This window comes from Cervus canadensis, chromosome X (genome assembly GCF_019320065.1).
Source record: "Cervus canadensis isolate Bull #8, Minnesota chromosome X, ASM1932006v1, whole genome shotgun sequence".
In the NCBI taxonomy this organism is placed as follows: domain Eukaryota; kingdom Metazoa; phylum Chordata; class Mammalia; order Artiodactyla; family Cervidae; genus Cervus; species Cervus canadensis.
In genome coordinates, this window is record NC_057419.1 from 66826186 (window position 1) to 66849279 (window position 23094).

General features: G+C 34.6%; 1 protein-coding gene across 7 annotated transcripts in view; it reads left to right on the plus strand.

Annotated features, from left to right (window-relative positions):
• DMD (dystrophin) overlaps positions 1-23094 on the plus strand; it is a 2532480-nt gene that overhangs the window by 267010 nt on the left and 2242376 nt on the right. Inside the window, exon 1 of one of the 7 annotated variants that reach the window (XM_043457702.1) lies at positions 20350-20459. The exons of the other annotated variants lie outside the window; for them this stretch is intronic. Within the exon in view, the coding sequence (XP_043313637.1) occupies positions 20453-20459 (7 nt within the window). The 5' untranslated portion in view covers positions 20350-20452. Of the gene's footprint in view, positions 1-20349; positions 20460-23094 lie in introns of those variants that run through there. 7 annotated transcript variants of the gene reach the window in all.

Consider the following 23094-nt stretch of genomic DNA (forward strand, 5'->3'; position numbering starts at 1 on the left):
CTGCCATAAGGGTGGTGTCATCTGCACATCTGGTTATTGATATGTGGTGCCTTGGCAAGGATCAAAATATGTGAAAAACTTAAAAATAATCCTTCTTAACAATTATCTTCTAATTGAACATAGATGGAAAATATAATGCTTAAGAAAATTAGAAAGGAAGTAAAACTGTGTATTCTTAAGTCCAGCGTAAGCATTGCCATTACTGTCTGCCAAGATTCCATCATATAACCAGCAGGAACCAATATTATTTAATCCCTGGCATGCTGTAAGCAGAGTCTGCCAGAGATGCTGATAAAACTAAATTAACTTAATCATATTATCATCATCCCAGTCTTTCCTTACTGTGGGTTACCTCAAGCTCATATTCTAGCTCTGGTTCATCCTAAGCGAATCCCTCTGTCTTTAGGACCTATTTCTTTCTACTTTTGAAGGTACACTGAACAAATAGAGAACAAATTTACATGTTCTAAATCATCATTAAAAGTTTAAGGTAGTAGGGGAATGGGAGAAAGGTTCAAGAGAGAAGGCACATATGTATACTTGTGGTTGACTCACATTGTTGTATACCAGAAACTGACACACCATTGTAAAGCAATTATCCTTCAACTAAAAATACATTTTGAAAAAAGTTTTATGTAAACAAAATGTAAACCAACTCTGCTATTTTTATGTCAACCTTTTATTGAAAGAAAATATCTCCCTTAAATCAATATGTAAATCTCATGAAATAATTGGGTGTCCATGTTAAACTTCTAAATAATGCAAAAGCAAGCTTTGGGGCATTACAATTAAAATATTTCAGTTCAAAAAAAATAAATAAATAAAATATTTCAGTTCACTTGTTTGGGTTGGCCAAAAAGTTCCTTTGAGCTTTTTTGTAATATCTTATGGAAAACCCCAAATCAACTTTTTGGCCAACTCATTGTTTATCAATTGTAGGATGATAAATGATCACATTGACAGTATTGGTTAGCCTTGGTGTCCCTTAAGAAACTTGATTCTTTCTAAAAATATTTATAAAATGTGAGATATAGGTCTATGTTTTAACCTCACTTATGATATAAGATAGAAAATGGTAATATTATATGATTTTTGGATTAGTAATAGTTTTCATTTGGGGAACATTTGAATTTAGAAAATGGGGATATATTAAAATTAGAACCTCTGTATCTATTTATTAATTAAAAATGGTAAATGCATAATAGGATAGTTTTCTCAAGTAGCTACTGAGATTCCCACAACATTCTATCTCCTAAATATGTTAGATATCAAAATTTCCTATACACCTTTGCTGATGGAGAAGAATAAGATATAGTATACACACTAGTGGTAATTAACATTAATTAAGTGTTTACTATGTGTCAGGCACTTTGTTAAGTGATTTGCATATATTATCTCATTCGGTTTTCATCTCCACTCTGTGAGGTCTGTATTTTCATCACCTCTTTTTTTATGGATGAAAAATTAAAGCTCAAAAAGTTTGTATTATGAGTAAGAGTTAGTGTATCTGTGGGTTATCATAGAAAACAGAGCACACACTCAAAGCAGTTTGAGCAGAGTTTATTTACACAGGGACTGGTTTTAAAGATATGCAGTAAGACTGTGAAAAACTTGGAATCACCCTATTACGTAAAAGATCACAACCTTTAGAAGATCTTAAAAGGGTAAGGAGCATTGGACTGGCATTCAGAGTTTTTGCCTCAACATAGTTACTAACTCTTCGCTATTGTGGGCTATCCTTTCCTTTACAGCCTTGGTTTTCTCATCCATAAATAGAAAGGTTTGAAGGAGATGATCTGAAAGGTCAGTTCCTTCTTTTTTAAATATCCTCTGATTCCATCTTTATGTAGCAAAATGATGTAAAAGTTTAGTCCCTCATTTTTTGTAACATCCTTTGATTCTGTTTAAAGAGCGGATTCAAGCCACAAAAGGATCTGTGACTCAATGGCTGGATGGACCCACCTCCCCTTGGGGGTAGCTCAGCCATGCCTCCAGTCACTATGCTGTCACTGCGCCTATGTCCTTGCAAAAATACAGTAAGAGGCATATAATTTGTGCTTCCTACAACAAAATAGTTGAAGCTGAGTATCCAAACTTTGACTTATAAAATGAAAAGCAAATGTCTGATTTGTCACATACATTGCTGTTAAGAAAAACAAATTGGCTGCCTCATGGAAGTAACACTTTTACTTTTGATGGCGAATGATGTCCACAGTATCACACTAGTAGAAATCTTAGGAGTTTAAATGCTGAACATATTTATAAGGAAAAATGAAAGATGATCTTTTCACTTAGTTTGAATTTCAACTAGATTATATGATCCATATGGATGTTTGTTCGTATATTTTGTGTTATGTTTTTGGACACTCTCTTAGCTTCTTCTCAAAATGTGTTACCTTATTGATTATTTAAAAGCCAAAGGAGGGAGGAAAAACCCATCATTTGTGAAGAGGGATTAAAACTGTCTTTCATTTGTGAGATGCTTTAGATTCCAGAAAGCATATACAGGCTATCACTTTGAGCATTTGGAAGAAAACACAAATGTTACTGCATTAACTTTTTTTTCCCTGTGAAGTTTTTACTTTTCTTCCTTTCATGAATCATTAGCAACTCAGCTCAAAGGAAGAAGGAAAGAGGCGAAGAGAAGCAACACTGAACGCAAAAAGTAAATTGTCTGCAGGTAAATGACCCAGTGCACGATTGTCAACCTTGCTACAATAAACTAATGGTTGTAGGTTGCAAAAAAGATTTGGACTATCTGATATTTTCATTTATCGCCAAAAACAGAAATGATAGTCTAGAGTTACAACAACCACTGAAAAATATACACAAGAGGAATTCCCTCTTAGTCAAAATTATATGCTGTGTATATAATGACTATAATTTTTATCAGTGATCTGAAAGTAAGGGCAATTTTTGTCATTTATAAATTTTATCTATTAAATAAAGGTAAGATGACTGTTAAGTGAACACTGCTTATGGCTAGTGGTAAATTTGCTCCTTTCTTTGAGGTTTTTATTATTTCTTTGATCAGAATTGCCATTTTCTATCATTCATAAGAGCTCTTTCCAATTCCAAGAAAGTCTGAAAGAAAGAACTGAAAGTTTTCTCCTACCAAAATGCATACATATCTTTTCAAGTTAGCATTCTGAGCTTCTTTGAAATATTGAAAGATTTTAGGGAAAAGTCAACTGTTTTCTTCTGAGTGACATGTGATTGTGATCCCAAGCTGCTGTTTGTTCCCATATGATACTTGGACATACAGGTTCAACTCAAAATAGGAAAGTGCTTACTGTGAACCTAGGATAGATAAGTATGTTTTTTGTGTATTAGTGGAGAAGGAAATGGCAAACCACTCCAGTAGTCTTGCCTGGAGAACCCCCATGAACAGAAGAGCGTGGCAGATTACAGTCCATGGAGTCGCAAGAGTCAGACACGACTTAGCGACTAAACGACCACCACTACCATTGTGTATTAAGGAAAGTGTGATTGTTGGGTAATTTCTTATTAAGCATTTGCAAAGAATAAATGCCTTTATTTTTAAAGGCACTTTTATTCAGAATTAGTTAACAAGCCAATACTTGAGAGAGAAAGCAGCTAAATATTTACTAGAAATATTTGTATTACTTCTTAAGAGATTCAAGCTTAAAAAGGATTGTTAGTCAAAATGAATTCTTTTTTTAAATGCAAGGTAGTCCAAAATGTTTGCAGAATTGATGTTATGTGCATAGTGTGATTTGAGAGATACTTAAAGGGCCATTTGTAACAAGTACCTAGCCTACAGCAGCATTAATACTCAGATTAATATTTACAAAATGTGAGTTTCCAACCTTGGAATCATTTCTTAGGTTTGAAAAAAGATGGGTGATCACTTCACCTCCAGAAGAAAGTCTACAAAATACCTTGGCTGATATTACCTGAAAGTGATGTTATCTGTGATTCAGCATTCTCCCCACTATCAGTGAAAATAATTGGTTAGGTTAGTTACTATGTTGGAGGCCACAAAGACCAGATGTAAGTGAAAGAATAATATCCGTTAAGTTTGTAGGGTAAGAATTCTCAGTCTGTAACTGTCAGAGAAAATGAGTCAACACTGGACCGATTTTGAAGATGCTTAATGGTACAGCCAGGAAGGGGAAACCCTATATGAATGGATACCTGGGAGGAAAAAGTCTTGCCTCTAGGATTCTGACAAATCATATCATGCTAAAGAACAACTGACTATACAGTGACAACGTCCAGTAAGAGGCTATTGCTCTTGGTGCTCCAGTTAATTAGGGCAGGTCATGATAGAGCAAATGATAGAGCTATTAGTGGGATGGAAAGTATTAGAATTCCAAATGGGAAGGGAGTGTTGCCTTCTCTTCCAATTAGTAAGAAATAAAGGGAGAAAGCAGCAGGGAAAAAATTAGCTCTGGACACAATTTGGGAAGAATTGTAAGTACATTAATCAAATTCTATAAAATGTGACACTATTCTATACAAACTTAGAGTAATAGTTATTTTATAAATTTCACTTCTTACAATGATTAAAGGAAAAGCCTTTCACCAGATTTACTTCAGAGGAAGGAAGGAAACTGGCTGAGAAATAGGATAATAAAATGATGATTGGATAGAAAGAACAAAAGATTAGAAGCCAGGATCTGTGGGGTTTTGGTTTGTTGGTTTTACTAGCTTAGTTGTGGCATTTGGGTATCATATTTTATATCTCAAATGAATCTTGGGACTCAAAATAACATATATATATTCCTTAGCACATTGATTTTGGAGACTTTTATAAAATTATAATGAGAATGAACTTTGATTTAGATAAAATAGCCTTCTCATGTGCATAGTACTCACATAGTAATGTTCACCATAGAATATACAGATAGAAATTTAAAATGGATTTCTTCTGTAAAGAGGCCTTTAAAGTGAAGGAGTCCCTGTGATTTTGGAATTTAAGGATATGTTGCTATCCATTATTTATAAACCATTTCATGTTTCTTTGCATTTTTCTTTGCCACAATGTAATATTATAAAAAGTACGAGTTTTTAAAAATTTTATTAATTTTTTAAATTTTACTTCAAAACTAACCATGTAAGTATTACATAAAGTATATCACAAGTGTTCCTATTTGATTAATGCATAAATACCAACATCTACAGGGGAATTAAAAACAGATGTTCTAGTACTTAATTTGGACAGACTGGGAAGAAAGAATTTATACAGAAGAAAGATTATCAGAACCTGATTAAAGCAGTGATTACATAAGAAAAGTGAAAGAACATTAATTCATACAATGCACATTGATTTAGCACTAAGTATATGACAGAAATAAACAATTATAGTGTTAGTAGCTCAGTCCTGTCCAACTCTTTGCGACCCCATGAACTGTAGCCCACCAGGCTCCTCTGTACCTGGGATTGTCTAGACAAGAATACTGGAGTGAGTTGCCATTTCCTACTCCAAGGGGACCTTCCTGACCCTGGGATCCAACCCGGCTCTCCTGCATTACAGAGAGATTCTTTACCATCTAAATCACCAGGGAAACACAAACGATTACAAATAGGATGCAAAACATGAGGATTCAAATAGACGAGATTTCCATGACAAGGAAGAAATTGCTTAAAGATCTAATGGGACAAAAAAAAAAAAACAACATTCTTACTTGAAGGATACCTAAGCTAATTTGTTGTTAGCAATCCTGTCCTTAAGAGCAACTGAAGAAAGTTGTCTAAACAGAAAGGAAATAACAGCAAACAAATACACACACACAAACAAAATGCTTGGAACCTCAGATTGGAAAGAACATTGAAATGCTTAAAAATAAGGGTAAGTATAATAGACTCACCTTCCCATTAGTTTCTTAAATCATATTTTATTGTTGAAGCAAAAGTTGTACCATCACCTAATATGGTGCTTAATGGGTGTGGAGGAAATAGTTCAGATATTTATAGTTTCAAAGTTTGAAGGGTAAAGGGAAGAAGTAAAATGTTGATGCTTTACTAGAAGTAGTAAAAGAATAAATCAGTAGATTGTAAAAAGCTATGTATGTATATTATATTACCTTAAAGCAACCACTAAATATACTATATGAAATTATATCCTAAAATAAAATAATAATAAAGAATCATAAAAATTTTTCAAGTAACCAGAAGGAAGTCAAGAAAAACATTGAAACAAAACCAGAGAAAGCAATCAAAAGTAATGAACTGGCAGACTTAAGCCATAATATATTTATAATTGCCTCAAGTGTATCTAGTTAAACTAAGATAAAAATAATTATAATAAAGATATAATATAGGATGGATAAAGAAAAGATCTACCAGTATGCTATCTAGATGAAGTCACTTAAACTATATTGATAAAAGTAGGCTGAAGTAAAATAATAGAAAATGATATACTTGTATACATCAATTAAAAGAAAACAGGAGTGGCTAAATTAAGCTTAGGTATAGTAGACTTCAGAACAAAGAAAATTATAAAATATAGACATAAGTTTTACATATTGACAAAAGGGTCAGTACACCAAGAAGCAATATCAATTATAAATGTATTTGTACCCAACAACAGAGCTGCAAAATATGTGAAATAAAAAAATGATATAATTGAAAAAAGTAATAGACACAGTCACAGTTGGAGACTTCAAACTTCACTTTCAATAATTGATCAACTAGACAGAAAATTCTCAAGGATAGAAAAGAACTTAATACCATTAACCAACAAGATGTCTTAAATATTTATAGAACACTTATCATTAGGAAAATTTACCATCTTTTTAAGTGCCCATGAAACAGACACCAAGGTGTAGACACTATCTTGGGCCATAAAACAAACATTCACATCTTCAAAAAAAATTGAAATCATATACAGTATTCTCTAATCAAATTAGATATAGCTATCAAGAAGATAATAGGAAAAAAATCTCTAAACACTTTGAAACTAATAAGACAGTTATATAATCCATGATTCAGAAAGGGAAGTTGCAAGAAAAGTTTTCAAAAATGAATTGAATGAAAATGATAATTTTAATTCAATGTAAACTTTTGTAGTTCAGCTAAAGCTGTGCTGTAGGGGAAGTTTATAGCATTAAATGAATACATTAGAAAAGAAAAGTCTCAAATTACTAAACTCCTACATCATGAAACTGGAAAAAGAATAGCATTGTAAGCTCAAAGCAAGTAGAAGGAAAGAAATATAGAAGTATAAAACAAAATAAAAACAAAAAGAGGAAATCAATGAAACAAAAAATCATTCAAAATGAATAAATCAATAAAATGTACAAGCATCTAGAAAGACTAACAAAGATTAAAAACACAAATTACTAATATCAAGACTATCACTAAAAATCCTGAAAACATCAATAGGATGAAGATGGAATACTGTGAAAACCTCTACATACATAAATTTGGCAATTTAGGTGAACTATATTCACTCCTAAAACCATCTTAACAAATAAGAATAGAATGTGAGGAATCACTACACCTTGAATATTTATTATGTAGTGTTGCTGATCAAAATTGGTATTTGTGGAACAATAGAACAGAGGATGGAAAAAAGTCCATACAAGTATGGCCAACTTATTTTTGACAAAATTGCCAAAGCAATTCAGTGGAATATAGTATGGTCTTTCCAACAAATAGTGCTGTAGCAACTAGATCTCTATGGGCCAGAAAAAAGAAAAAGAAAAATTTGAACTAAAACAGTTTATTAACTAAGTACTTCAAAGTGAATCATATATTTAAGTATAAAATGTAAAACTGTAAAACTTGAAGAATAAAGCTTGGGAGAAAGTATTTGGGACCTAGAGCTTATTGAAGAGCTTCATGGCATAAAAAGCATGATTTATGAAATTTTAAAAAATTGATAAATTAGAATCTAGCAAAATATAAAACACATTTGCTCTGTGAAAGACTCTATTATGAGGATAAAAATACAAATTCTAGACATGAAAAAAATATGTACAAACCACATATCTGAATTAAAAAAAAATTAAAAAAACCTAGCCAGACTATATAAAGAAATCTGAAAACTAAATTTGCAAGGCAGTAATAGAGACAGCAGATGTAGCGAACAGACATATGGACACGGGAGGGATGAAGGGGAGGGGGGACAATTGGGAGAGTAGCATTGGCTATATTTGTCGTTCAGCCGCTAAGTCATGTCTGACTCTCTTGTGACCCCATGGACTGTAGACCTCCAGGCTCCTCTTCCATGGGATTTCCTAGTCAAGAATACTTGAGCAGGTTGGCATGTGCTTCTCCAGGGGATCGTCCCGTCCCAGGGATTGAACCCGTGTCTCCTACATTGGCAGATTTTTTACCTTTGAGCCACCAGCAAGTCCATATATACAGTATCATGTGTAAAATAGATAGCTAGTGGGAAGGTGTTTAATAGTACAAAGAACTCAGCTAAGTGCTCTGTGATGACCTGGAGGAGTGGGATCAGAGGAAAGGAGAGATGCTTAAGAGACAGAGGATATTTGTACACATATAGCTGATTCAGCTCTTGTACAGCAGAAACTAACACAAAATTGTAAAGCAATTGTACTAATTAAAAAAAAAATTAAAAACAGGAAAAACAACCCAGTTTTTTGTTTTAATGGGCAAAAGGAATGAAGCAACCTTTTTACTGAAGACAACATATATAGATGATAAATAAGCACATGAAGAACTCTACATGTTCAACATAACTAAGCACTAGGGAAATGAATATTAAGACCTCAGTGAGATATCACTACACACTTATCAGAAGAGCTAAATATAAATGTTTATTTAATGACAGCACCAAATCCTGACAGAATGCAGAGAAGTTGGATCTCTCATACATACTGGTGAGAATGCAAAGTAGTACAGCTACTTTGAAAAATACTTTGGAAATTTAATATATAGGTATATATATGTGTGTGCATGTTTGCATGTATGTATGTATGTATAATCAAATTCTCTGTGATGTATCAGTTGCTCTCTTGGGCCTTAATCCCAATAACTGAAATTACGTGTTCACAGAAAAAATATCTGTATATTATTGTTCATAGCAACTTTGTTTGTAATAGCCAAAGACTGGAAACAACTACAATGTTCTATATTACATGAAAATTTAAACTAAATGTATATATGAATACCATAGACTACTACTACAGTACGTGAATTGTGAAATTCCAGATGTTCAAGCTGGATTTAGAAAAGGCAGAGGAACCAGAGATCAAGTTGCCAATATCCACTGGATCATCGAAAAAGCAAGAGAGTTCCAGAAAAACATCTACTTCTGCTTTATTGACTACGCCAAAGCCTTTGACTGTGTGGATAAAAACAAACTGTGGAAAATTCTTAAAGAGCTGGGAATACCAGACCACCTGATCTGCCTCCCCAGAAATCTGTATGCAGGTCAAGAAGCAACAGTTAGAATTGGACATGGAACAACAGACTGGTTCCAAATAGGAAAAGGAGTACGTCAAGGCTGTATATTGTCACCCTGCTTATTTAACTTACATGCAGAGTACATCATGCGAAATGCTGGACTGGATGAAGCACAAGCTGGAATCAAGATTTCCAGGAGAAATATCAATAACCTCAGATATGCAGATGACATCACCCTTATGGCAGAAAGCAAAGAAAAACTAAAGAGCCTCTTGACGAAAGTGAAAGAGGAGAGTGAAAAAGTTGGCCTAAAGCTCAACATTCAGAAAACTAAGATCATGACATCCGTCCCATCACTTCATTACTAATAGATGGGGAAACAATGGAAACAGAGACAGACTTTATATTTTTGGGCTCCAAAATCACTGCAGATGGTGACTGCAGCCATGAAATTAAAGGACACTTGCTCCTTGGAAGAAAAGCTATGGCCAACCTAGACAGAATATTAAAAAGCAGAGACATTACTTTGCCAACAAAGGTCCATGTAGTCAAAGCTATGATTTTTCCAGTAGTCATGTATGGATGTGAGAGTTGGACTATAAAGAAAGCTGAGTGCTGAAGAACTGATGCTTTTGAATTGTGACTCTTAAGAGTCCCTGGGACTGCAAGGAAATCCAACTGGTCCATCCTAAAGGAAATCAGGCCTGAATATTCACTGGAAGGACTGATGCTGAAGCTGAAACTCCAATACTTTGGCCACCTGATGTGAAGAACTGACTCATTTGAAAAGACCCTGATGCTGGAAAAGATTGAAGACAGGAGGAGAAGGGGATGACGGAGGATGAAATGGTTGGATGGCATCACCGACTCAATGGACATGAGTTTGAGCAAGCTCTGGGAGCTGGTGATGGACAGGGAGGCCTGATGTGCTGCAGTCCATGGGATCACAGAGAGTCAGACATGACTGAGCGACTGAACTTAACTGAACTACTCAGCAATTTAAAAAGTAATTAACTATTGATTAATATAAATTGAATGGATCTAGAGCATTATGCTGAGTGGGGAAAAAGGCCAACCTCATATAGTTACATAATCTATGAATAAATTGCATGTGGAAATAATAAAATTATAGAGTTGAAGAACAGTTTAATGGCTATAATTGGTTAGTAAATTTGTGGAGAGGGCGTGGTTGTGCCTACCAATGCATAGTGAGTAGATTTCCGTGATGATGGAGATTTTGTATCTGGATTGCAGTGATAATTACACAAATTCACACACATGGTGAAATAGCTTAGAACTATATATACACCTTTTACTACCTTGTACCAATGTTTATTTCTTGGTTTTGAAACTGTGCTATATTTAAGAAGTAACTTTTGGGGAAACTAGGTAATGGGTAGAGGGAACTTCTCTGAATTATCCTTGTAACTTCTTGTGAATTTATAGTCATTTCAATGCAAATGATATGTAATCCTTTTTCTATATTGCTAATTTCTCTGTTGGCTACATTTTGTTGAGAATTAATGCTTCTGTATTCATGGGGCATATAGGTCTATGGTGGTGCTGGTTTAATTGCTAAGTCATGTCTGACTCTTAGAATCCCATGGACTGTAACCTGCCACCTGCTCTGTCCATGGGATTCTCCAGGTGAGAATACTGGAGTGGGTTGCCATTTCCTTCTCCAGAGGATCTTCCCGATCTAGGAATCAAACCTGGGTCTCCTGCCTCGCAGGCAGATTCTTTATTGACTGAGCTATGAGGAAAGCCCTATAGCTGATTTTTTTTTTCCCCTGTCTTTTTCTAGTTTTGAATGTCAGGGTAATACTGGCCTAATAAAGTGAGTTGGGAAATAATCCTTCCTCTTCTATTTTTTTGAAGAGAGTGTTTAAAATCAGTGTTAATTCTTTAAATGTTTGGTAGATTTCTCCAATAAAATCATCCAGGCCTGGAGATTATTTTTCCTATAGCTTTTAAATTATATGTTTGATTTTTTTATTGTCCACAGGACTATTCATGTTGTCTGTTTCATCTTGGTCAAGTTTTTATAGCTACTGGTTTTCAAGGAGGTGTTCTATTTCTTTTAAGTTGTGGAATTTATGAACATAAACTTAGTTTTCTCTAAGTATCCTTTTAATGACACTGAGGTCTCTAGTGATATCTCCTGTTCCATTCCTATGACTGATGATCTATGTCTTTTCCCATGTTTGTCACTATTGCCAAACATTTATAGATTTGTTTCTTTTTTTTTCCCAAAGAATTGTCTTTTTGTTGCATTGATTATCTCTGTGGTTTTCAGTATCATTTATTTGATCCTTACCTTTATTATTCCTTTCTTTTTAGTTTTTTTTTTTATTCGTGTAACTCTTTAGAAGCCAGAAGTTAGAAGAGAGGTGGCTATGGCAATAAAGGGGTAGCATGAGAGTTTCTTGTGATAGAACTGTTTGTATCTTAACTGTGGTGATGGTCACACAAAGTGCACATGTGATAAAATGTCCTTGAACAAGCTGCATGGCAAGAAGGAAGGAAGCAGGGAGGAAGGGATATGCATGCAAAATTATTGAAATCTAAATAAAGTGGTCTCGCTGTCAATTTCCTGTTTGTGATATTGTACTGTAGGTCCCCAATTGTTATCACTGGGGGAAAGTGGGTGAAGAGTAGGCAGATATGATTTCCTAAAACTTCATGTCAATCTACAGTCATTTAAATAGAAAGTTATAAAATAATGTAGGTCGATTAGAGATGGTCTCAGTCCTCAAAAGGTGAGATAATTTATCACTAGTAGCTCTACACTAGTGTAAATTCTAAAGGACATTCTGCAGACTGAAGAAAAATTATTCTGGATGGCTGATTCATGTCAATGTATGGCAAAAACCACTACAATATTGTAAAGTAATTAGCCTCCAACTAATAAAAATAAATGAAAAAAAGAAAAAAGAAATAAACAGACATGAAAGAATGAATAAACTCCAATAATGGTAAAAAAAAAATTGGGTAAATATAAAAGATAATTGTAGCAATAAAGTAGCAATAAAAACAGTGAATGGTGTAATATCAACTATATATGGACATTCAGTAATTAACAGTAGCAAAAAAAAAGTAAAGTAGAAAAATAAATAAGAAATAAGACAGAGAAAAATACCAGGTTGGTAGACTGCATATTAAACATTGATTAGAAGAAAAATAATGTCATACTGAGGAAAAATAGCCAGAACAGCCAGTTCAGAAGAAAACCACTGTAATTATAATGACACAGATAGATTGCAAGATACATACTAAATGTGAACTAAAAGAATATTGATAAGGTGATATTAGTATCAGACAAGGGAGACTTCCAAGCATGGAGTATTACAATAGATAAGGCACACTTTACAATGATAAAATGAGTCAAATCAGCATGAATGTATAGACATATCGAACTTGGAGGTAACTTCAAAATGAATGAAGCAAAACAGACAACTATGGAGACTCTGAGATATAAACAATCATACTGGATATTTAAATTTCTCTCTTTAAGTAACTGGTACAACATGTCAATAAAGAGGTAGGCATGCTGTAGCTCCTATGAGTATGGGAGTAGGGGTAGACAGGGGAAGTGTGGGTAATAAACTGGATAAGTAAAAATTCAATCTGATATTCCCTACCAGTCAGTCAGCGCTCCTAGTCATCAATGCTACTTAAAGTTTTGAAAATTGTATAGAATTTTATGTATATTTAACTAGATTTGTATATTGTCAGGAAAAATAAACTGTAAAATTTAAAAAAAAAACATATATCTTGCCTGCAAAGGCTTCTTTAATTGTCTTCTCACATTGGTCCACTCACTCTTCAATCTGTTCTATTTTGTCTTCTACCTTTACTGCTCCTCTGAAATTGTTCACATTCAGCTCACCATGCTAGTTGTGTTTCTAAACCCAGAACTTAGTCTTCTTCTCATTGCATCTCTTAAGCCTACTTGATCCAGTTGACAATTTCTTTTTTTATTCAACTCCTTATTTCTTTCACTTGAAGAATGCCACACTCCATGTGTTTTTATTTATTTTTCCTCTTTTCCTCTGGACATCCCTTCTCAATCTCTTGGTAAGTCTTTCTTTCTCGCCCAATCATTAATTGGTAGAGTACCTCAGAGTGCCATCTTAGGCTCTTGTCTCTTTTCTTGGCTTGCTCCATATCCAGGTTTTGTTCAAATGGGTGGCTTCATTTACTATCAAATGATGGCATATCTTAAATGTTTGTTTTCTGAAATTTAGGCTCTAATATCTGTCCTCCTTTGTTTTTGCTAGAATGTCTTCCAAATTTATCAAACTCAACAGAAACACAAATTAAGTCATTGTCATTTTCCAACATGGCTTTTCCGGGAAATGCTGCCACCATTCTCTTAATTGCTCAAGTTGAAAGTGTGGAAGTAAATGTTTACTCCTTCATATTCCTAAACCTTCAGTTTCCAATCAATCGTTATCGTCTATCAGTTCTCCCTTTTACATATCTTTAGAAGCTTATTGCTTCTTCCTCTCTTTTTTGCTAGCAGATGTAGTCATCTTCCCTGATATACTGAAATTTCCTTTTAACAAGCCTTCATACTTCTAGAATTATCCCCCACCCCATTTTAATCCCAGACATTCTGATTTGTATATTTGACATACAGTTTTACCATGTAACTCACTCAATGAATACCTTTCAGTGACTTCCCCATGTTCCTGACATAAACTCCAGGACCTTTAACATGGCTGACAATGAGGTCCACATGATCTAAACCCTGCCTGTCTTGACACCCTCATCCTGTTCATTGTGTTTTACTCTCCCTATCATTCACTGTACTCCAATTATCATGTGGTTTTTTTTCCAGTTTTTGAATGGATTCATGCCTTATTCCCTTTTTGCCTATAGTACTTTGTATCTTTATTCTAATTACCACGTATCCTTTAGTTCCATATTTAGTATTTTTTAAGAGCAGTCCTTCAATCATATGCTTCTAAAAATATTCTGTTTCAGCTTGTAGTTCTCATCACATTCCTTTCTGAATCACACATTTGATTGTGTTCAATATCTGTTTTCCACAGAACCACAAGCTTTGTGAAGGCAATACTATTCCAAACACCCAGACAGTGTCAGGCATAAAGTAAGTGCTTAAGAAAAGTTTGAATGAATGATTGAAATCAATAATTTGATGTCAGGTGGTAATATAAGTGTTATTTTAAAAAAGTAAAACAGAGTTAAGGAAATACAGAAGGATTAAGGTAAGGGAAACGTTGCTTTAGACAGAAAGGGCTTTCTGTGCAGGTGACACTTGAACAGAGACCTGGATGAAGAGGAGTGAGCCTTGTAATATCTATGGAAGGATGCTCCTGGTAGGAAGAATCAGCTAATGACAACATCCCAAGGTGGGAATAATCTCAGAATGTTTGGAGGGAAGTAAAACCACTGTGATTAGAGAAAATTAATTCAAGGTATATGAAGTACCATGAGAGAAGAGAAGAGAAAGTTTTGTTCATGTATAATAAGAGCTTTTGTTCTAAGGGTGACAAGAGGCAATGGGAGAGACGAGACTGTGATATGATCTGTTGCTGGTGTGTGTGTGTGTGTATGTTTTCAAAATCCTGATATATTTTGGCTTATCTAGACTAGGGAGGAGAACAGTGTTAGATTCAAATTCTGAAGATAAGGTTTCTGCTTTTCCTTGATCCACTATAACTTCACTGAGGTAATGGTTTTTAAAAGTTCAGTGATCTGGCTAAATTTTCTACCATGTCAGTACTTTTAATAGAAAATGTTCTGGGGATGTGTTTGATGGTTTTCAGTCTATTGTCACATAGATTCAATTGACTTCTCTTCAGCCATCTTCCCCTCAAAATACTCACTGAGTTTGACATGATATCCTTTGCTATGAAATGAGGATAACTTAAAAAATCAGGTAAAGAATCTGCCTGCGATCCAGGAGACCCAGATTTGATCCCTGAGTTGGGAAGATCCTCTGGAGAAGGGAATGGCTGCCCACTCTGATATTCTTATCTGGAGAATTCCATGGACAGAGGAGCCTGGAGGGCTACAGTCCATAGGGTTGCAAAGGGTCTGACACTACTGAGCGACTAACACTTCACTTATAAAATCAAGTTCTTTAATCTTTAATCATTATTTCACAAAGGAAACATCTCCCAAAGTTCTCTGCAACATGGAATTACATGGCAACAAGCTAATATTGATTAATACCTTAGATTTTATGCAGCTGTTAATTGTGTACCAGCCTAATTATTTTTTTTACTGGTTTATATTGCTCACAATAAATTTAAAAATGTGGGCATGTTGAATAAGGCAGAATTATTCTCTGTTATTCAGATTATTCAATCATAACATGAAAAGCTATAAACATCAGATGGTGGGGAAAAAAGTTACCTTCTTGGGATCATCAGGATTATTACATGTAGTTGATAGAATTATTTAGAACATGCATTCTTTATTGTGACATTTTGTAGGTTAAAGTTTAAGGAAGTGATACCATGTTGCTTCATATTTTTGGTTAAATTGGAATGATCTCAAGTCTGATTAAAAAAAGAGGTTTTTAATAGTTATTGTGGTATATTAATATTTAATTAAATGTGCATATTTAAAATGTACAACTTAATATGTTGTTTTTATCAGTCTGTCTATATATCTATCTCCATGAAACTATCACCACAATCAGATAATGGTCATGTACATCACCTCACAAGCTTATTCATGACTTTTTATAGCACTTCTTCCCTGGTCTTCATCTTTAGTCTCCCTGTGCAACCACTAAATTGTTTATTGTCATGACAGATTGATTTGCACTTTCTAGAGTTTTGTGTCAGTGGAATCACACAGCACATACTCTTTTTGTTTGGTTTCTTTCAATTAGTATGCTTTTTCTGCACTTCATTCATGGTGGTGCATATATCAATAGACCAATCCTTTCCATGGCAAAGTTGTATTCTGTTGTATAGATATACAGTAGTTTGTTTATCCATTCACAGAATGATGAATATGGAGGTTGTTTTCAGTTGGGGCTATTACAAATGTAGCTGGTGTGAATATTCACGTATAGTTTGTTTTTTTTTTTAAGTGGCCATGTGCTTTTCATTTTCTCTGAGTGGTAAACATGGCTCTTAAAGTATGTATATATTTACCTTTTTTAGCAAATTGCCAAATTGGTTTTCAAAATGGTTTTTACCATTTTACATTTCCATTGTCAGTGTATGAGAGGCCCAGTTCCTGTGCTAAGAAACTTTGTAAATCCTTTGTATATATTTCACAGTTTATTTGTCATAATAGCTTTATATCTGGTGTTTCCAATAATAATACATAACAGTCATTAAAAGTTTTAAAATGCGAGGCCTTCTACTAAGTATTTCACAGTTATTCTCTGATTTAATCTTCCCAGCAAGAATACAAAAGACCAATTATTATTCCTATTTCGTGGAAGAGTAAATTGAAGATAACTTGCCCTACAACACATGAACACTAAATCATGCATGTGTGATTTGGACCCAGGTTGTCAGATATTGGAGATAATGATATAAACCAGTATGCTGTATTCTCCTATCCTCTAGGCCGGGGGTTCTGGCATAGACCCCTTTGACACCTGGGAAAGCTTGAAGTCCTAACATCCTTTATGTATATACATTTAGAATCTTATTTTTATTGAAGTATAATTTATGTAAAATGTGCTGGTTTCTGCTGTATAGCAGAGTGGTTCAGTTACATACACACACAAAAATGTGTATATATTCTAGTTCATATTCTTTTTTCATTATGGTTTCCTGTGCTATACCAAGGACCTTGTTGATCCATCCTATATATAGTAGTTTGCTTCTGCTAATCCCAGATTCCCAATCCATCTCTCTCCCATCCCCCTCCCCCTTGGCAACCACAAGTCTGTTCTCTATGTCTCTCAGTCTGTTTCTGTTTCACAGACAGGTTAATTTGTGTCATGTTTTAGATTCCACATATAAGTGATATCGTACGGTATTTGTCATTCTCTTTCTGATTACTTCACTTAGTATGATAATCCCCAGGTGCATCCATGTTGTTGGAAATGGCATTATCTCACTCTTTTTTATGACTGAGTAGTATTCCATTGTGTATATATGTGTGTATGTATATGTGTGTGTGTAACACCACACCACACATCTTCTTTATCTATTCACCTGTCTATGGACGTTTAGATTATTTCCATGCCTTGGCTATTGTGAGTAGTGCTTCTGTGAACATGGAGGCACATGTATATTTTCAAATTATAGTTTTGTCTGGATATATGCCCAGGAGTGGAATTGCTGGATCATATTAAAGCTTTAACATCTTAAGCCTTTGACAGTTAGCTTAGTGTATTTAAATTATATTTGAATACACAAGCTATTTAGGACTGTAACAGAAATCAGTTGTACTGAAATAAAGTTTTTTAAATATTTTAAAAGTTGTAGTATAATAATATATATACTTCCTATTAACACATTAAGTAACACAATATAGTGGTAGAATTAATGATTACCATAATTTCAAAGTAATGAATGTAAAAGAATACTGGGGGATATATGCAGCATCTATAGCAGTGATATGGAAATTCTGTGACTTTTATTCCAGAAAAAGAGCACATATGTTGCTTATGCTACTGTGGTTTGTAGCATACACACACAAATGAAAACAATGCTAGAGGCTGATGAAAATATAGATGTAATTTATCTCTCATCTAAGTTAATAGATGTCTGAATTCTATCTGTGGATCCTCAGACCTCTTACCCTTGCCCATGAACTCTATGAAAATAAGATTCATATCTGTTTTTAACTGTCACCATGTGACCTGTGCCTACTCCAGGGCATTGTGCAAAGCAAGTTCTGCTGGATGAATGAAGAATAGCATCATATTTTCCAGGTACTGCATTAGTGTTAGGATTTAGCAATGGACAAAACCAACATAATCTCCAGTCTCAAGAACTAATATTTTATCAGGAAATGCAAAGTTAAATAAAGTTGTGTGACCTAGGCCAAGTTATTTAACTTTTCAGAGCCTCATTTTCCTCATGGATAAAATGTATGTAGTAATAATCACCCTTGTAGGTTCCATATGAGGAATGAAGAAGTATCAATATGGTAGTAAGAGATAGATACACACAGATATATATGTTGCATATGTGAGAACAGCACCCACCTCCTTCTGCTATATAAGTATTTGCCATTATTATGTTGAAGACAAAGGAAGTACAAGGTACTATGAAACTGCATAACAGGGGAATATAATTTTATCTAGGGGAAGAAAAATGCCAACAGCAAATTATGTTTCAAGCTGATACTTGAATATTGGATGGAAGGTAGGGAATCAAAAGTGAGAGCTGGCTTATGGAAAGGTGAAATAGAAAATGCAATTATCTCAGAGACAGTAAGGGGCACAGTCTTCTAAAGAGTCAGAAAGAAGTTCATTGTGGCTGGAACAGAGTGTGACGGGAAGGAGGAGAGCCAAGAGAAGAAGGTGGAGACATATACAGAGTCTAAGGGTAGAAACAAAACCATATAGCATTGATTGATGCTATTCACAACACCTAAAATAGCTAAGCACAAAAGTCTTTTATTTTTTTGTAAATTAAGAGTAATTTGATAAACTACTATTTTCAAAACTGCTATATGGGATGATATTAGAGGAACTTTGTTGGGTTCAAATGGATTCAGTTTCTCTCTGAGATTTTTTTTCCCCTGTCATTTATAAATTGAGCCTAATAAACTCTAAATTACTTAATATATATGTCTTAATATATAAGGGTTATTTGTGTTCGTTACATTAAAATTAAAATGGAAGTAGTATAGCTAAAAGTATACACACACACACACACACACACACACATACTTAGGGAAACAGTATTTCAGAACAGTGACATTGGCATAGCTCACACATGATGAATGAGTTACTGCTTATAGTTTCATAATAGAAACCCAACAAGCTATTTACATTTCATCGGGGTGGGGGATACACCCTTACTAAACTGAATTTTGAGTAGTTGTTGAAAGGAAACGTAAGATTTTTATCACTTCTCCCTTTTAAAGAGTTTTCTTATGAAAATATTTCAATTTCTGTTTCATCATTTCAGATTATAAATATTAACCCTACAAGAGAGAGGTGTACTTAAAAATTTTGGTTGAAATTAATACTGTAGAAATGATGGCAGTGGTAATTTTTTTAAAAAAAATATTGATTCACGAATGGTATTTTGAAAATAGAAAATGCATTTTTCTAAAATGATATATATTTATGTGTTAAATAAGTTGCTTGAAAGAGTCAGCTAATCTCTTACTTGTAAAGAAAGCACTTCTCTTAAGTCAAAATTTCAAGTATAAAGTCCACTCTTAGGAGAAACATACAGAATACCAGACTTTAAATATCTCCAACATGCAAAATAAATATTTTCTTGAAAAAAAAAAAAAGCCCTCTTCTTGGAAAAATTTCCATGGAATCACAAGAGACAAATTCCATTTGAGAGAGTGCATGCAATGTGTTATACTAAAGCAGAGATGTGGAATTGAGCACACAACATCCCTATTTCAAAAGTGCAAGCAGAAGAGAGAGTTTTTATCCTTTAAAGGCTGTGAAGAGAAGTGAAAATTAGCCAAAATTTCTGCGTGAATACTATGATGTGTGACAAAGGAACTCTACTCTTGGTATAGTTAGGAAAATAATTTAACCCAGAGGCTTTGCATCCATAGTGAGGAACGAGGAGATAGTGAAAGAGATTTGCAGATCCCCTGCTTTTTAGGCAGGAAGAACGCTCGTTAAATGCAGAACGCTGCTCTGGCTCCTGTGTTTGCTCCGAGGTGTAGGTTTTGTTCGACTGACGTATCAGATAGTCAGAGTGGTTACCACACCGACGTTGTAGCAGCTGCATAATAAATGACTGAGAGAATCTTGTTAGGCATGCCCACCTAACCTAACTTGAATCATGCGAAAGGGGAGCTGTTGGAATTCAAATAGACTTTCTGGTTCCCAGCAGTCGGCAGTAATAGAATGCTTTCAGGAAGATGACAGAATCAGGAGAAAGATGCTGTTTTGCACTATCTTGATTTGTTGCAGCAGCCAACTTATTGGCATGATGGAGTGACAGGAAAAACAGCTGGCATGGAAGGTAGGATTATTAAAGCTATTACATCATTATGAATACAATTAGAAGCTGACCATGACAAAGCATATGTTTGAACAAGCAGCTGTTAGTAGCTGGGGTATGTTGCCGAGCTCTTCAAACTCTGCAAACAGTGTTGCTTTTACCGAATGGATTTTAACATTTCCTTGTGCTGCGTTAGATTTTGGGGGGGATGTGCTTGACTTCAACCTCGGGGAAACACTTCTGGGATAGAAATCAGTGTTAGAAGATGTTAGAATAAAGTGTTTTTCAAGAGTCTAGGTTTCTCCAGGTAGATGATGACGAGGTGGTGGTGGTGGGGGGGATCTTTGGGGAAATCTACCCCAGCTCACTTACATGCCATTTAGTTACAAGGACTGATTGATTTATTGGCATATTCAGACATTGAGAAAAATGAGAATGGATAGAATGTTTGGATAGACTGAAAACTGTTACACTTGGTTTCTGTTTTATGAGGAGTTTGGCTGTCAGTCTTTTCTCCTCATTCATTTCTAGCTTTTGACATTTATTCAGTCATTCTGCATTATATGAAGAAAATACATCAATATCTCCTGCAGGGTTTTTCAACAACTCTAGCATCTGTTTCAGCTATTGAACTGTATTCACGTTTTGCCAAGTTGATGTCGACCCAGCTGGTCTATCATTTCTCGCTTGATTACTGCTCTTAATTTCTCTGTATCAGCTTGTTTCGGATAGGGCTTTGAAAGCTGTTAATGAAAAATGACAGAAAATGATAAATTCTTGAATATGGGAGCACTTGTTTATTTAATAACTTTGGAACCTTAATGAGTTTTGTCTTACATTCGTTCTTGCCTGCGTGCAATTTTTAGAAGCCTTTTGCTGTTTTGCAATATTTCTTTCCCCTACAGTCAGTGGATTATACTTACAAGTACTTTTAAACCAATGGAGCGTGAGCCTGGGCTGTATTAGGCTCCAAAAATAAAGTTTTGAGGAAAAGAGGGACAATTTTAGCTTTTTGTAGAAACTCTCCATCGTTTCCATATTCTGTCTTCATACGCTGTCTTGGGGATCTGTCAGTGACTATATATTGGACCAAACATATTGAAATGATTTTTATCACCACTAGGGTAACAAGAAAATAAAACATTCAAAGCTGTTTATAAGAAGTAATTGCTTAAAACAGATGTCAAATAATACAGAAATTTATTTCCCTAAGTATGAAAAGCGTGATTGTTAACTATCTATATGATAGAGAATCTTTGCTCTCTCTGCCCAGTTTCCCCTGTAACCTGACTAGCTAAATGATTGATCCAAGTTAATAGGCTATCATGTATGAACACCTAATATGACTTTTCAGTGTACACAGCGTTGCTCATACATTTGGTGTACCTTTTCTGTAGTAATTAGAATATCTCAGTCAATCTGGTCAAGGAACACTACTGGCTGTTATGTAACTTTTCCCCCTGAACGTTAGTCCATGTTTTTCAATTACGTATTCCTCTTTGAAAGAGTGACTTAAAAATGACATGTATTTAAATATCAGTGAATAATCAGGAACTGATGGGCTAATTAGACTACTTGGATTCATCCAAATTAATTACTAACTTATGTTTGGAAAAATAGAGATTTGGAAAAGTACTTTTTAACCTTGAAGCATGCATGACTGTGGTTGAATATGTAATTCATAATTCATATGTACAGCAGGAAAGAAAATAATTTCCTAGATGTATAGTTTTAGCTGGAAATATTTTTAAAATTAATGTGGTTCAGGCAACCTCATTATTTCCTGTTCATACTTTTGAGTACTCTATATGTTTGGCACAGTCTGTTACAGTACTTGTTTGATCTTTGAGAACTCAGACTAACAAAATTTGGCATCACAGTGATAGAGGGTTATCTCTTGGTTGGTTGACAAAAATCAGCTGTACCTAAACTCTTGTTTAGAACTCAGTTCTCTTCTGTCAAGCGTATTACTCAACTTTTTATAACCATTTTTAGTGACAGTTCAAGTCTGGAAAAACTCTTTTACATTACATCTTTAGTAGGACTCTCCTTTTGTGAATTGTCTCTTGTGAGAAGAATGTGAGCTTCCTGTTAGCTTCACCCTCCTGTTACCATAGTTACCTTTAAAAGAAGGTTTTTGTTTCAATGAGGATAGTGTAATTTAAATCAGCCACAGGACTCCCCAGACCCTGTGTGTTTGTTTGTCGTTCAGGCAGCTTCGTTTGTGATTAGGAAGTGCTCTGTATTTGATTCCACGGATGAATGAAGAGGACAGACGCTAGGTGGCACCAGCTGTTGATTATTAATGAAATCTTAGAGGCTTTGGGCCGCACACCTGAAGAGCAGGCAGCTCTTTATTTTTGAACGTATTTATGAGAGTTGGAAATTATTGCTGATCTTGCTGACTCTGGAACAAGATTGGCATGCACAATGATAACATATGAGGTCTCCAAGTCTCAGTTGCTTAATTCTGTATTTCCTGAAGTGATTCAGGGGGAATAAAAGAAAAATAAATGCATAAAAAATCGAAATAGTGTGTGAAAGAGAGGTGAGACAAATGAAATGTACTATAAATATTTAAATATTTTTAAAGTGTGAAATTTATGTATAAATCTCTGTGGGTGTTCCCCGATCTACAAACCTAGATTTTTTTAAG